Source organism: Phocoena phocoena, chromosome 2, assembly GCF_963924675.1.
Source record: "Phocoena phocoena chromosome 2, mPhoPho1.1, whole genome shotgun sequence".
NCBI lineage: Eukaryota > Metazoa > Chordata > Mammalia > Artiodactyla > Phocoenidae > Phocoena > Phocoena phocoena.
Genome location: NC_089220.1, coordinates 28496174 through 28513500, shown reverse-complemented (window position 1 = coordinate 28513500; position 17327 = coordinate 28496174). Strand labels below are relative to the sequence as shown.

The 17327-nt window shown below is 39.7% G+C and overlaps 1 protein-coding gene across 1 annotated transcript; it reads left to right on the top strand.

Moving 5' to 3' along the window:
- The first annotated feature begins 1457 nt into the window (after positions 1 to 1457).
- On the top strand, positions 1458 to 15554 carry ACOT4 (acyl-CoA thioesterase 4). Its single transcript, XM_065871003.1, has 4 exons — positions 1458 to 1463; positions 12383 to 12869; positions 13735 to 13937; positions 14710 to 15554. Exons 2-4 carry the CDS (start codon positions 12413 to 12415, stop codon positions 15298 to 15300), a joined length of 1251 nt encoding a protein of 416 aa, XP_065727075.1. The 5' UTR covers positions 1458 to 1463; positions 12383 to 12412; the 3' UTR covers positions 15301 to 15554.
- The last annotated feature ends 1773 nt before the right edge of the window (positions 15555 to 17327 follow it).

Below are 17327 nucleotides of genomic sequence, written 5' to 3'. Positions count from 1 at the left end.
TTGCTAATACCTCTATCTTCTAAAGTCACAGATTTAATTGAAAGGTGATGAAACAAGAAATAAAGACTTAAATATATTATTTAAAATTATAAATGAAACCAAAAGAAAAGCCCAAAATACTAATACATTTATCAAAAACTGGGAGGAAGAAGAAAGAGTAAGTGGAATGTTCATGAGACAGTGAACAATTCTAAAATGCAAAAATTAAGAAATAGAGAAAGAGGGCTTCCCTGGTGGCACAGTGGTTAAGAACCCGCCTGCCAATGCAAGGAACACAGGTTTGAGCCCTGGTCCAGGAAGATCCCACATGCCGTAGAGCAACTAAGCCCGTGCGCCACAACTACTGGGCCTGCACTCTAGAGCCCACAAGCCACAACTAGTAAGCCCATGTGCCACAATACTGAAACCTGCGCACCTAGAGCCCATGCTCCACAACAAGAGAAGCCACCCAATGAGAAGCTTGCACACCGCAACGAAGAGTAGTCCCCTCTCTCCGCAACCAGAGAAAGCCCGTGCACAGCAACAAACACCCAATGCAACCATAAATGAATGAATGAATGAAATAGAGAAAGAGGCATAGTGTCTAATATAATGGAGGTGACCATAAAAAGAAGTGAAAACAGAAAATAGAGATAGTTAAAAGAGGTTGCTCAAAGAACATGAGACTTTGTGACAGACGAGGGGAGGAAAAGAAGACTTCTGATTTGCATTTTAAGTTCTTTCCTATGCTTATACTTATTACAATGTGGAAATTACTTCAGAAAAAGTTAAAATTTTCAATTTTTACTGCTTCTAAATAACTTGGATTAAAAAGAAGCTAAAGGAAGCTAAAAACTATCTTTAAATTATGATGAAACAATAATGAAAATACAGTTAACCCTTGAATATCAAGAGTTTGAACTGCATGAGTCCATTTATACATGGCATTTTTCAATAAACCCACTCTTGGTTGAATCTGTGGATGCAGAACCACAAAGATGGAAAGCCATAAAGTTATACTCAGATTTTTGACTGCATGGGGGGTTGGTACCTCTAAACCCTGAGGTGTTCAAGGGTCAACAGTACTGCATATAAAACCGTCACACACGTAGCCATATTGGTGTTCAGAGGAAAAGTATAGCCCTAAATAAACTTATTAGTATATAACAAAAACAAAACAGAAGAACTAATCATTCAACTCAATAATTTTTTAAAAATGTAACCTTATCAATGAAAGAAAGAAGGCACTAATAAAAAATAAAAGCAGACACTAAAGACATAAAAACAGGAAGCAACAATAATATGAAAAATGAAAAGGTGATCAGAGTTAAAGTACAATCAGCCCTCCAAATACATGAGTTCTGCATCTGTGGATTCAACCAACTGCAGATCAAAACTATTCAGGAAAAAAAATTCCAGAAAGTTCCCAAAAGCTAAACTTGAATTTGCCATGTGCAGGCAACCATTTACATAGCTTTCACATTGTATTTACAACTATTTGTATTATATTAAGTATTATAAATAATCTAGAGATGATTTAAACTATATGGGAGAGAATATTCATAGGTTATATGCAAATACTAGAGAATATTCATAGGTTATATGCAAATACTATTCCATTTTATGTAAGGGCTTAAACATCTGCAGATTTGGGTATCCTAGGGGGTCCTGAAACCAACTGGATACTGAGGGACAAGTGTATTCTATGGTCTTTGTCATATTTGAGAGAAAGATAAAGATACTAACTGTCCACTCTGTTAACATTTCAAGAGTAGTCATTAAAATAACAGTTACCTTTTCAAAAATTCAGAAGTAACTACTAAGAGAAAAGAATGTTTAATTTACAAATGAATAGAAGAGAACCCAATAAAAAAAAGAAAACCTCATCAAATCCAAAAGAGGGCAAGAAAGAAATACAAAAGAAGCATAGAGAAAGTACACAATAAAATGGTAGAAATATCTGAATATATCAGTAATCACAGTAATTATCTATGGATCAAACTTCCCTGTTAACATAAGTGGATTGTGAGACTGGATTTTTAAAAAAATTAGCTGTGGCTATTACTTGGAGATGTACCAACTACTTAAAAATATTTTTTAAAAAATTAAAAAGGGAAAACAGAAAAAGCACATCAGGCAAATACTAACAAAAATAAAACTTGTGTTGCTGTATTAACATCAAATGAGCTCAAAGCAAACAAGTCCAAATGAGCTCAAAGCAAACAAGTATTATTATAGGTAAAGGAGACCATGATGATTTTTTTTTTTTTTTTTTTTTTTTGGCGGTATGCGGGCCTCTCACTGTTGTGGCCTCTCCTGTTGTGGAGCTTAGGCTACGGACGCGCAGGCTCAGCGGCCATGGCTGACGGGTCCAGCCGCTCCGCGGCATGTGGGACCTTCCCGGACCGGGGCACGAACCCGTGTCTCCTGCATCGGCAGGCGGACTCTCAACCACTACGCCACCAGGGAAGCCCCATGATGATTTTTTAAAAGTTCAATTCACCAAAAAGATATAGCAACTCTAAACTTGTTGCACTTAATAAGATCACTTCAAAATATAAAGGATAAAAGTATTTGAAGAAAATACAGGAAATTTATCTTCTAAATCTGAGAGCATTTATGTTTGGTTTTTCTCAAAAGCAGATCCTAAAACTACAAAACATTGCTGAATAAAAATAATGAAGACCTAAGAAATGGAAAGACATCCCATTTCATGGATCAAAAGACTTAATATTAAGTCTGAGTTAACTTAGTCTATGTTAAGATGGCAGTACTCCCTATTATGGGCTGAATTGTGGCTCCCCAAAATTCATATGTTGAAGTTCAAATCCCTAGTACCACAGAATGTGACTGTATTTGAAAATAAGGCCTTTAAAGAGGTAATTAATGTAAATGAGGTCATATGTGTGGGCCATAGTCCAATATGACTGGTGTCCTTATAATAAGAGGAGATGAGGATACAAATATGTATGAGAAAACACCATGTGCAGATACAAGGAGAAGATGGCCATCCACAAGCCAAGGAGAGAGCCCTGGAACAGACTCTTCCCTCATGGCCCCCAGGAAAAAAGAAACTGCTGACACCTCCATCTTGATTTCTAGCCTCCAAAATTGTGAGAAAATAAATTTCTGTTGTTACAGCCACCCTACCTGTGGCTGGCAGACCTGGCAAACTAACATGCTTTGCAAATTGATCTACAGATTCAATGCAATCTCCATCAAAATTCCAGGTGGCTTCTTTGCATAAACTGATAAGTTGATATTGAAATTCCTATGGAAACTTAAGAAACCCATAATCTTGACAAAAAAGAATAAAACTGGAAGACTCACAATTCCCAATTTTAAAACTTACTAGAAAGCAACAGTGATTAAAACAATGTGATACAAAAAAAAAAAAAAACAATGTGATACATACATAAGGACAGACAAAAAGATCAATGGAATAGAAATGAGATTCCAGAAATAAATCCTTACATTTACAGTCAGTTGATTTTTGACAAGAAAATTCAAGGGAGAAAGAATGGTCTTTTCAACAAATTGTGTTGACACAACAGGATATCCATATGTAAAGAATAAATTTCAATCCTACCTCACAGCAAACACAAAAATTAACTCAAAATGGATCAAAGACATAAATGTAAGAGCTAAAACTACAGAATTCTTAGAAGAAAATATAGAAGTAAATCTCTGTAACCTTGGATTAGATAATGGTTTGACATCAAAGTATAAGCGACAAAAGAAAAAATAAATGAATTGGACATCAAAATTGAAAACCTTTATGCATCAAAGGATACCATTAAAAAATTGAAAAGACAGCTCACAGAATGGTAAGAAATATTTCCAAATCACATATATGTTAGTGACTTGTATCTAGAATATATAAAGAACTTTTAAAATTCAGTACTAAAAAGCAGCAAGGGAAAAAGCAACTAGTAACATACAAGAGAACTCCCATAAAAATGTCAGCTGACTTTTCAGCAGAAATATGCAGACCAGAAGGGAGCAGCATGATATATTTAAAATGATGAAAGGAAGAAAATTACAATCAAGAACCCCAGCAAAGCCATCACTCAGGTTTGAAGGAGAGATAAAGAGTTTTAAAGACAAGAAAAAACTATAAAAGTTCAGGACCACTAAACTACTTTAGAAAATAATGTTAAAAAAAACTTCTCTAAGTAGAAAAGAATAGGCCACAACTAGAAATGTTAAAAGTATGAAAGAAAAAATGTCATTTGTAAAGGCACAGTAAAGATACAAGTTCAACCACTAATAAAGCAAGGTTAAAAGACAAAGTAGTCAAATCACCTAATATATCCACAATAAGTAGTTAAGATACACACAAAACAAAAGGATATAAAATATGATGTCACAAACAGTGAACAGTGGGGTGAGGTGGGGAGAGTAAAAATGCAGAGTGGTTGGGCTTCCCTGGTGGCGCAGTGGTTGAGAATCTGCCTGCCAATGCAGGGGACACGGGTTCGAGCCCTGGTCTGGGAAGATCCCACATGCCACGGAGCGACTGGGCCCGTGAGCCACAACTACTGAGCCTGTGTGTCTGGAGCCTGTGCTCCGCAACAAGAGAGGCCACGACAGTGAGAGGCCCGTGCACGGCGATGAAGAGTGGCCCCCACTCACCGCAACTAGAGAAAGCCCTCGCACAGAAACGAAGACCCTACACAGCCAAAATAAATAAATAAATAAATGAATTAATTAAAAAAAAAAAAAAAAATGCAGAGTGGTTAAAATGTGTCTGAAATTAAGAGATCAGAAACTTAATCACATATATATGTAGATTTCTATTAATAAACCTCCTGGCCCACACAAACAAAATTCTATAAGAGATACACACATACACAAAAGAAAGGAATCTAAACATAACACTAAATATAGTCATCAAATCACAAGGGAAGAGAGAAAGAAGAAACAAAAAACAACTACAAAAACCAACCAGAATACAATTAATAAAATGGCAGTTAAGTACACACCTATCAATAATTACTTTAAAGGTAAATGGAGGGCTTCCCTGGTGGCGCAGTTGTTGAGAGTCCGCCTGCCAATGCAGGGGACACGGGTTCGTGCCCCGGTCTGGGAAGATTCCACATGCCACGGAGCGGCTGGGCCCGTGAGCCATGGCCGCTGAGCCTGCGCGTCCGGAGCCTGTGCTCTGCGACGGGAGAGGTCACAGAAGTGAGAGGCCCGCGTACTGCAAAAAAAAAAAAAAAAAAAAAGGTAAATGGACTAAATGCTCCAATCAGAATACACAGAGTGGCTGAATGGGTAAAAAACAAGGATACAAAGGATCATACAAGATAACTACAATTATATGCCAATAAAATGGGCAACCTATAAGAACTGGATATATTCCTAGGAAATACAATCTCCCAAGGCTGAATCAGGAAGAAACAGAATATATAAACAGGCTGATTACCAATAATGAAATAGAGTCACTAATAAAAATTTTACCAAATAGTAAACAAAAGTTAACACCTATCATTCTCAAACTATTCCAAAAAATTGAAAAGTTCACAGTAAAGGTTTCCAAACACATTCTACAGGCCAGTATCACCCTGTTAAAACCAGACAAAGGCACCACCAAAAAAAAGAAAATGACAAGCCACTATGGCTGATGAACATAGATGTAAATATCCCAAACAAAATATTAGCAGGCTGAAGTCAATGATACATTAAAAAGATCATACACCACAATCAAGTGGGATTTATCCTAGGGATGCAAGGACAGGTCAGTATCAACAAGTCAATCAATGTGATATCCCACATTAATAAACTGAAATAAAAATGACATGATCATCTCAATATATGCAGGAAAACCTTTTCTCTCAACATCCATTTATGATAAAAACTCTCAACAATGTAGGTATAGAGGGAACACACCTCAGCATAACAAAAACCATATATGACAAGCTGCAGCTAATGCTGCATCATACTCAAGTGCAATGCAACATCATACTCAGTGTTCAAAAGCTGAAAGATTTTCTTCTAAGATCAGGAAACAAGACAAGGATGCCCACTCTTTCCACTTTTATTCAACACAGTATTGGAATTCCTAGTTAAAGCAATCAGACAAGAAAAAGAAATAAAACCGGAAAGAAAGAAGTAAAACTCACTGTTTGCAGATGACATGATACTATATACAGAAAACTGTAAAGATGCCACCAAAAAAACTATTAGAACTTATAATTAAATTCAGTAAAAAAAAGTTTCAAGATACGAAATAATTTGGGGATTGACATGTACACACTGCTGTATTTAAAATAGATAACCAGGACTTCCATGGTGGCACAGTGGTTAAGAATCCACCTGCCAATGCAGGGGACACGGGTTCAAGCCCTGGTCAGGGAAGATCCCACATGCCACAGAGCAACTAAGCCCTTGCTCCACAACTACTGAGCCTGAGCTTTACAGCCCATGAGCCACAACTACTGAGCCCACGTGCCACAACTACTGAAGCCCGTGGCTAGTGTCTGTGCTCTGAAACAAGAGAAGCCACCGCAAGGAGAAGCCCGTGCACCGCAACAAAGAGCAGCCCCTGCTCACCGCAATGAGAGAAAGCCCACATGCAGCAACGAAGACCCAATGCAGCTAGAAATAAATCAATAAATAGATAGATAGATAGATAGATAAATAGATAACCAACAAGGACCTACTGTATAGCACAGGAACTCTGCTCAATATTCTTTAACAACCTAAATGGGAAAACAATTTGAAAAAGAATAGATATATGTATACGTATAACTGAATCACTTTGCTGTACACCTGAAACTAACACAACATTGTTGAGCAACTATACTCCAATATAAAATAAAAATTTAAAAATTAATATACAGAAATCTGTTGCTGGGCTTCCCTGGTGGCGCAGTGGTTGAGAATCTGCCTGCCAATGCAGGGGACATGCGTTCGATTCCTGGTCTGGGAAGACCCCACATGCCGCGGAGCAACTAAGCCCGTGCACCACAACTACTGAGCCTGTGAGCCACAACTACTGAGCCCGTGTGCCACACACTGCAACAAAGAGTAGCTCCTGCTCGCCACAACTAGAGAAAGCCCATGTGCAGCAATGAAGACCCAACACAGCCAAAAATAAATAAATTTAATAAATTAAAAAAAAAAGAAATCTGTTGCTTTTCTATACACTAACAACAAATTATCAGCAAGAGAAATGTAAAAACAATCCCAGTTACAACTGCATCAAAAAGAATAAAATACATGGTAATAAATTTAATCATAGACATGAAAGACCTATACTCTGAAAACCATAGGACATTGAGGAAATAAACTGAAAATGATAAAAATATATACAAATACATACAGTGCTCATGGATTGGAAGAATTAATATCTTTATTTTTTAAAATTTTTATTGTAGTACAGTTGATTTACAATGTTGTGTTAGTTTCAGGTACTTTTTTAAAATAATTAATATCCTTAAAATGTCCATACTACCCAAAACAATCTACAGATTCACTGCAATCTATCAAAATATCAATGGCATTTTTCACAAAACTAGAACAAATAATCCTAAACTTTTTATGGTAATACAAAAGACCCTAAATAGCCAAAGCAATGTTGAACAAGTAGAACAAAGGTGGAGGTATCATGCTCCCTGATTTTAAACTAAACTACAAAGCTACAGTCATCAAAACAGGATGGTACTGGCATAAAAATACACACATAGATCAATGAAACAGAAGAGAAAGCCCAGGAATAAACTCATGCTTATGTGATCAATTTACCTATGACAGAGGATGCAAGAATATACAGTGGGAAAAGACAATCTATACAATAAATGGTAATGGAAAAACTGGTCAGCTACCTGAAGAAGAATCAAACTGGACTACTTTCTCACACCATATACAATAATAAACTCAAAATGGATTAAAGACTTAAACATAAGACCTGAAACCATAAAACTCCTGGAAGAAAACATAGACAGTATGCTCTTTATCATTGCCTTTGTCATCAACAAAATGAAAAGGCACTCTATTGAATGGGAGAAGATATTTGCACACAATATATCTCATAAGGGGTTAACAGCCAAAATAGACAAAGAACTCATACAATGCAACATGACAAAAACAAACAGCCTGATTTAAAAAAAAATGGGCAGAGGACTTGCATAGACATTTTTGAAGAGAAGACATACAGATACCACCAGGCACATAAAAAAGATGCTCAACATCACTAGCCATCAGGGAAATGAAAATCAAACCCACAGTGAGATATCACCTCACACTTGCAGAATAGTTATTATCAAAAAGACAACAAATAACAAGTGCTGGCTTGAATGTAGAGAAAGTGAATCCTCATGTACCATTGTTGGGAATATAAGTTAGTGCAGCTGCTCTGGAAAACAGTATGGAGGCTCCTCAAAAATAAAAACAGAACACCAATATGATCCAGCAATTCCACTTCTGGGTGTTTTTTCCAAAGAAAACACAAACACTAATTCAAAAAGATATATGCACCCCGATATTCATTGTAGCAGGATTTATAATAAACAAGATATGGATGCAACCTAAGTGCCCATGAATAGATGAATGGATAAAGAAGATGTGATATATGCATGTATATGTGTATACACACACACACACACACACACATTACTGAGCCATAAAAAAGATTGAAATCTTGCTACTTACAATACATGGATGGACCTAGAGGGTATTTTACTAAGTGAAATATATCAGACAGAGAAAGACAAATACCATATGATTTCACTTATATGTGGAATCTAAAAAACAAAACAAAACAAGACAGAAACAGACCCACAGATATAGAGAAGAAACAGGTGGTTGCCAAGGGGGAGGGGGGAGGTGGTTCAGTGAAAGAGGCGAGGGACATTAAGGTACACACTTCCATTACAAAATACTTGAGTCACAGGGATGAAATGTACAGCATGGGGAATATAGTCAATAATATTGTAATAACTCTGTATGGTGAGAGATGATAACTAGACGTATGTACATTTTGTAACGTACAGAAATACTGAGTGCCTACGTTGTGCACCTGACACTAACATAATGTTGTAGGTCAGTTATTCTTCAATGTTTAAAAAACAGGCAAAAGATATGGATACCTCACCAAAGAAGATATATGGATGACAAGCATATGAAAAGATGCTCAACATCATATGTCATTACAGAACTGCAAAGTAAAATTAGCAATGAGATACGACTACATACCTATTAAAATGACTGAACTCTAAACTACTGACAAAATTAAATGCTGGAGAGAATATGGAGCAAGAGGAACTCTCATTTGTTGCCGGTGAAAATGCAAAATGGTACAGCCACTTTGGAAGACAGTTACCTATTTCTAACAAAGCTAAACACAGCCTCAGCATATGATCCAACAATCACTCTATTGTATAATACATCCATACAATAGAATGTTACTCAGCAATAAACAGAAATGACATATCAGGCTTCAGAAAAACATGGAAGAGGCTTAGGTGCATACTGCTAAGTGAAAGAAGCTAATATGAAAATGCTACATACTATATGGCTCCAACTATATGATGTTCTGGCAAAATAAATATCTAAAAATATCAGTGGTTGCCTGGGGATGGGAGGAGGGGACGAACAGGTGAAACACACAGAATTTTTAGGTCAATGAAATTATTCTGTATGATACTTTAGTGATGGATACATGACATTATGCATTTGTCAATTTTTTTTTTTTTTTTTTTTTTTTTTGCGGTACGCGGGCCTCTCACTGTTGTGGCCTCTCCTGTTGCGGAGCACAGGCTCCGGACGCGCAGGCTCAGCGGCCATCGCTCACGGGCCCAGCTGCTCCGCGGCATGTGGGATCTTCCCGGACCGGGGCACGATCCCGTGTCCCCTGCATCGGCAGGTGGACTCTCAACCACTGCGCCACCAGGGAAGCCCGCATTTGTCAATTTTTACAGGCATATCTCCGAGATATTGCAGGTTTGGTTTCAGACCACTACAATAAAGCAAATCACACAAATTTTTAGGCTTCCCAGTGCATATAAAAGCTATGTCTACACTGTACTGTAGTCTATTTAATGTGCAGTAGCATTATGTCTTAAAAAAACAATGTATACACCTTAATTAAAAAATAATGCTTAGGAGTAAGACGGGAATAAAGACACAGACCTACTAGAGCGTGGACTTGAGGATATGGGGAGGGGGAAGGGTAAGCTGTGACAAAGTGAGAGAGTGGCATGGACATATTTACACTACCAAACGTAAAACAGATGGCTAGTGGGAAGCAGCCGCATAACACAGGGAGATCAGCTCGGTGCTTTGTGACCACCTAGAGGGGTGGGATAGGGAGGTGGGAGGGAGACGCAAGAGGGAAGAGATATGGGAACATATGTATATGTATAACTGATTCACTTTGTTATGAAGCAGAAACTAACACACCATTGTAAAGCAACTACACTCCAATAAAGATGTTAAAAGATAATAATAATAATGCTGTTGAGAAAATAACGTTGATAGACTTGCTGGATGCAGGGTTGCCACAATCCTTCAATTTGTAAAATACTCAATATCTGCAAAGAGCAATAAAAGGAGGTATGCCTATATAACCTAACTCAGACTTCGGTTAATAATAATGTATCAATATTGGTCCACCCACTGTAACAAATATGCCACACTAACACAAAATATTAATAATAGGGAAAACTGTGTGGGAAGGGAAACTGGGGATATGGGAATTCTCTATACTTTCTGTTGAATTTTACTGTAAAGTTAAAACTTTTCAAAAATAATGCCTATTAGTATTTTAAAAATCAAAATTTATCTTAAGCAAGTGGTTGAAGTAGGAAAATAGTACAAAGTATATAACTTTTTTATTTAAAAAAGCAAACAAACAACAACAAAAAGAATAGTACCGTAGCGTGTTCACACTCCCATATATGCACGTACTTTAAACATTCAGAATCAAAATCTAGTTGGATGCACTCATCTTTGGGGGAAAGGAGCAAATGAACAGAGAAGACTCTATCATTCACACTGTAAACGTTTCAGTATTGCTTACATCTGCTTTGTTTTTTCCTTTAAAAAGAATTTAAAAAGTAGGATGCAAACCTATGGCAAATATCTCATGAGAAACAAAACACTGCATGGGCTCAATCTCTGCCTCTACGAAATCAAACATGACATTTTGCTTCCCAACATGCTTCTACGACTTTCACATACACTATCACCTTTTATCTCCATATAGGAGAATTTCATCACGTTACACGCAAGAACTCTTAAACCCCAAAAGATATAAACTTACTTAAGACTTCAGAACTAGTCAGTGCTGAACTCAGAGGTAGAATTCTAATATATTTCACTGCAATGCTGCCGCTCACTGTTGAGTTCCACGTTTGGAGTTAAGTCATGGTTCTGACAGTTATTAGAGGCTAATCCTCAGCATCTTAACATTTTCCAAGCCTCAGTTTCCTCCTTTCCAATATTTGAAAAATACTCCCAGTGTTTTATAAACTTGTTAAATTTTTATGTATAACAGGTGGGACATGGCTAAAAAGCAGCCATTACTATACTACATATAAAATGCTGGGCATCCCTGAACATTATACCTATATTGCTTCTAACGTGACATTCAAAAGCTTGACATTTAGTATACTAAGACCGAACATTCTTATTCTCTATAATACAGCAATTCCACTCCTAGGTATTCACTCCACTGAAACGCACATACATGTCCATCAAAATGGACACATGTTCACTGAATGCTCAGAGCACTATTCCTAAGAGTCCTAAACTGAGAACTACCAAATGTCCATAGGCAATAAAATCGTCAAATACATTTACGATCACAAAATGAAATACTATTTGGCAGTGATAATGAACAATCTACAACTACACCCAACAAAACGATGAATCTCACAAACGTAATGAATGTTGAGCGAAAGCAGACACTAAAAAAAGCACACTGAAGGATTCATCACCATAAAATTCAGAGTTGGGAAAAACTAGCACGTTTTGTTGGACTCGGATAGGGCACCTTGGAGAAGGGAAAGTGACTGGAGCAGAAATGAGGGTGGCTTCTGGGGAAGTTATGATGCTTCTGGATCCTTGTGCTTGGTTACCCCAAGTATGTTCGGGTTGTGAAATTCATTAAAATACACACTTAGAATTTGTGCACTTTTTGTGTGTGTATAACTCTTTAAAAGTTAGAAAAAGAAAAGGTTTTCCTTTTCCATGGAGAGGCTGGAATTCTTGGTATTCTGCCAAAAGTCATTCAGCTCTGGTTTCACCACGAATCCATACCCAACAAGTTTCACCCCCACGAGGGAGAGGTTTGAGAAGAGGCGTATAAGCGGGCGGGTTGGGTGCCACAGCCGGACAGCAGGACATCCCGGTACGCCCCGCCCCGGGCCTAGAGAACGACCTAGCGCTTTTACCTCAGACGAGTCGGGACCGCGGCAGTGCGCCGGGGATGGCGGTGACAGTGACGCTGGAGCCCGCGGGCCGCTGCCGCTGGGACGAGCCGGTGCGCATCGCCGTGTGCGGCCTGGCCCCGAGACAGCCGGTCACGCTGCGCGCGTCCCTGCGCGACGAGAAGGACGCGCTCTTCCGAGCCCACGCGCGCTACTGCGCCGACGCCCACGGCCAGCTGGACCTGGAGCGCGCGCCCGCGCTGGGCGGCAACTTCGCGGGGCTCGAGCCCATGGGGCTCCTCTGGGCTCTGGAGCCCGAGAAGCCTTTTTGGCGGTTTCTGAAGCGGGACGTGCAGACGCCCTTCGCCGTGGAGCTGGAGGTGCTCGATGGCCACGACCCTGACGCCCAGCGGCTACTGGGCCGCGCGGTGCACGAGCGCGACTTCCTGGCGCCCGGGGTGCGGCGCGAGCCCGTGCGCGCGGGCCGGGTGCGCGCCACGCTTTTCCTGCCGCCGGGTAAGGCTGGGGTGCTGGGACCTCGACAGCATGTTCCCTGGGCTGCCTTGGTTTCTGATACCGCCTCCCAGGGAGTTTGGCTTGGGAGCACGGTCAGAAGAAGCGGATGTTGACTAAATCTGAGACCTGACAGCCACATTGGAGGCTTTTGATATGTTCCGCACTATGCTACGAGTTTTGCTTGCATTATCTCATTTAATCTCTATATTATTCCCAATGAGGTGGATACTGTTATTATGCAGATTAAAAAAAAAAGACTGGATGGGATCGGTAGGTTCACTTTGCTATTAATAACTACGCTACAGATCTCTACAGGCATCAGCTGATCGCTTTTACACTAAATGATGACGGTCAAGGAATCTATTGCCATGTCTCCCTTCTGTAGTGTCCTGGGTACACTGGGCCCCTTACCCACTTTTTCATGTTCCTCTCTACCAGAGATCACTTTTGAGACTTCACTGCCTTCCTCACCTGAAGCCTCGCCTGGTATTTCTTTTACTTTCCTCTCAGTAGACATCTGAACCAAAAATAACGCCAGGGGTTGGTGCAACACAGTATAAAGCTTTGTTTTGATTCTTAACTGTGTGTCCAATCCTGTAACAGAACACTGCAATTCAACACTGTCTAAAAGGTGAAATTCCTCCTTCAATGATGCAGTCATTAGACTTTGTTACCCTCCCTTACAACTAAAGATTCTTAGAACCTTGGAGATAACTTGGAACTTGTATCCCTTGTCAATAACGACTCAGGAAGCCGTTTTCTTTGATTCACGGGAACCCACTAAATACTTTAGAAAGCTCTCTAAAAGGAAAGCAATTTCTTTAAATTATATAATACCTTCTCTCTATAATATTACCTTCTCTAGGACCAGGACCTTTCCCAGGGATCATTGACATCTTTGGTGTTGGAGGAGCCCTGTTGGAATATCGGGCCAGCCTTCTGGCTGGCCATGGCTTTGCCACATTGGCTCTAGCTTATTGTGACTTTGAAGATCTTCCCAAGAAATTCGACACCATACACCTGGACTACTTTGAAGAAGCCCTGTGCTACATGCTTCAACACACCCAGGTTCTCCTAATGTCCTTTATCATTCTCTCCAGAACTACCTCCAGAGAGGGTGTCACTTTGCACTCACCTGTGCCAAGTGCATTGATGCTGCTGTATTCTTCTTTCAGAGATTTCTTCTACTCCACTTTCTTTGTCAGATGGATTAATATTGCAGAATTCACTGTAAAATTCATGTGATATTTTATTTTAGGGGATTATGTAGTAATATTAAAATTTCTTTTGCAAGTGGAGTTTCTAAATTTTTAGCTTTGCATGCTTTTTAATCTTTATTCTGATAGCAGAGTAAGTTCTCAGATTTTGATCAAAACTTGTCTACCCATTTCATAAGCTTAGAACCACTCAGTTGGACTCTGAAGTTTTACTTTGTTTCTATAAAGTTAATCATTTGTCAATATATATTTAGATGGGGTCTGATGAAAGACTCACTTCTTGGAACAGAATTTGGTTCCACACAGATGCCCAGGAACATTGATGCTTTAATTTAACCTGAATGAAGCTCTGAAATTGACAGGCTCCAATGACTCAGCATTCTCTAGTGGATGACTCTCTGGAAGTTTGCAACCAATTCCCAAATTTGCCAGTGAGTTTAAGATTTGTTTGCCATGTGTCCAGCACGATAGTCTCTACATGGGAAGAAACTGTCAGCTGAGGTTGAGTCTCTTGTGGCCAATTCACAAATTAAAGCTAGCAGCATCTCTAGTCACATTTAGAAAAACATTTTTCTGTTGGGTAGGTTCTTGACTTTTGACTCTTGTCCCTTCTTTTCTTACAGGTAAAGGGCCCTGGCATTGGACTTCTGGGCATTTCTTTAGGGGCTGATATTTGTCTCTCCATGGCCTCATTTTTGAAGCACATCTCAGCTACAGTTTCCATCAATGGATCTGGCTTCAATGGAAACAAAGCCATATACTACAAGGAGAATAGCATTCCACCACTGGGCCATGACCTAAGGAGAATGAAGGTAGCTTTTTCAGGCCTCCTGGACATTGTGGATATAAGGAATGATATTGTAGGGGGATGGGAGAACCCCTGCATGATTCCAATAGAGAAGGCCCAGGGGCCCATCCTCTTCATTGTTGGTCAGGATGACCATAACTGGAGGAGTGAGTTATACGCCCAGATAGCCTCTGAACGGTTACAGGCCCATGGAAAGGAAAAACCCCAGATAATCTCTTACCCTGGGACTGGGCATTACATTGAGCCTCCTTACTTTCCCATGTGCCCAGCTTCCCTACACAAATTATTGGACAAACCTGTGATCTGGGGTGGGGAGCCCAGGGCTCATTCTAAGGCCCAGGTAGATGCTTGGAAGCAAATTCTAACCTTCTTCACCAAACACCTTGGAGCTTGCCCCAAATTGTAATGCCCCAAACTGTAATTGGTCTGTTATTGACAGGAGACATTCAAGGTCAGATTTTATTGTTTAATAATCTTATGTGAATCACTTGTCCCCTGGATAACATTAAATTCATGTCATTGGTATTAATGCTATATTTTAGGTTACTTTTTTGAGATTAATTTTGTCATTAATTTTTCTAATGTAATACATGCCTATTGTAGAAGATCCAATTAGAAGTATACAATACTAAATAGTAAAAAGTATCAATGCTATTAAAATTTGTGTTTTCATCTAGATTTTTTTACTTAACACTTTGAGGCACAGATGAAATTTAAAGCTGAATAAATACTGGGCTACTTTTTCCATCACTGGGAGAGAATGGCCATTCAGTGTTTGCTACTGGTTCAACTACTGGTAGCAGGGTTATTGGCTAAAATATACAGAGAGGTGTTGATAGAGGGAAAGCCAGACTGACCTTTTTCTCATGGAGATTAGAGAAGAATCCTCTGAAAGGAGTTACGGTAAGAAGGGGATCATCTGGCTCTGGATGGTCAAGTCAAAACTTTGTTCCAAAGGTGATTGACTATGAGCTATTTTCCTTTTTGCTTCCTGGCTCTAAGAACAGACTTTGGAAAATCATACTGTGACATTCTTAGAGGCATCATCATCACTTTCTCTGACATCAAGGCTACAAAGTATTGTGTAAGTGTATTTGAAGAGATAATGGCTGAGAATTTTCTAAACCTGACAAAGACATCAGCCACATATTCCAACTATGTCTTAGTCAGCTCAGGCTTCTGTAACAAAATACGATAGATGGGGTGGCTTAAACAACAGACATTTATTTCTCACAGTTCTGGAGGCTGGGAAGTCCAAGATCAACGTTCTGGCAGATTCAGTTCCTGGTGGCGCCTCTTCCTGGCTTACAGACGGCTGCCTTCTTCCTGTGTCCTTACCTGGCAGGAAGAGAGAGGGAGCTCCAGTTTCTCTTCCTCATTTCATAAGGACACTAATCCCATCATGGGGGCTTCACTCTCATGACCTCATTTAAACCTAACAACCTCCCAAAGGTTCTACCTTCAAATACCATCACATTGGGGTTTCGGATTTCAACATATGAGTTTTGAGGGGACACATTCAGTTCATAACAACCATAAACCTCAAGCAAGTTAACCATATTTAACACATCACAGAAAAATTGTTTGTGGCAGTTTTATAACATAGAATTTATAACATAAATTCTTTGACATTTCTGTCACCAAGAGGTGGGAGATCTATGTCCCCTCCCCTCAAATCTGGATGGGTTTCTGACTGCCTCAGTAGAGTACAACAGAATTCATGCTTTATGATTTCAGAAGGTAGGTCGTAAAGGCCATGAAGGTGATCCCACCTTGTTTGCTGGGAACACCTGCTCTTGGAGCCCTGAGCCACCCTAAGAAGTTTTACAACTTTGAGGCTGTGATGCTGTGAGGAAGCCCCAAATACACGGAGAGGCCAACTGTAAGCTCTTCCTGTAATAGTCCCAAATGAGCTCAACCTTTGAGTCATCTCAGCCCAAGTACAGGGATGTGACTGAAAAAACCTCAAGATGATTCTAGCCCCCAGCCATTTGAATCTTCCCAGTGAAGGCTTTAGATATCCTGAAGCAGAGAAGAGTTGTCCCAGTCAAGCACTGTCCAAATTGTGGATCTGTGAACAAAATATTGTTTTATGTGACTGTGTTTTGGGGGGCGTTTCAGTTATCTATTGCTTTGTAACAAACCACCCCAAAACACAGTGGCCTAAAACATTAACCATTCTCGGACTTCCCTGGTGGCACAGTGGTTAAGAATCCGCCTGCCAATGCAGGGGACACAGGTTCAAGCCCTGGGCCGGGAAGATCCCACATGCTGCGGAGCAACTAAGCCCGTGTGCCACAACTACTGAGCCTGCACACCACAACTACTGAAACCCACGCCTAGAGCCCGTGCTCCACAAGAGAAGCCACCACATTGAGAAGCCTGTGCAGCACAACAAAGAGTAGCCCCCGCTCTCTGCAACTAGAGAAAAGC

Excerpts from the sequence above, each read along its gene's own strand:
- ACOT4 (XM_065871003.1), top strand. The coding sequence starts at position 12,413 with ATGGCGGTGACAGTGACGCTGGAGCCCGCGGGCCGCTGCCGCTGGGAC. Across the intron at positions 12,870-13,734 it reads CACGCTTTTCCTGCCGCCGG|GACCAGGACCTTTCCCAGGG; the intron begins GTAAGGCTGGGG and ends TACCTTCTCTAG. Across the intron at positions 13,938-14,709 it reads ACATGCTTCAACACACCCAG|GTAAAGGGCCCTGGCATTGG; the intron begins GTTCTCCTAATG and ends CTTTTCTTACAG.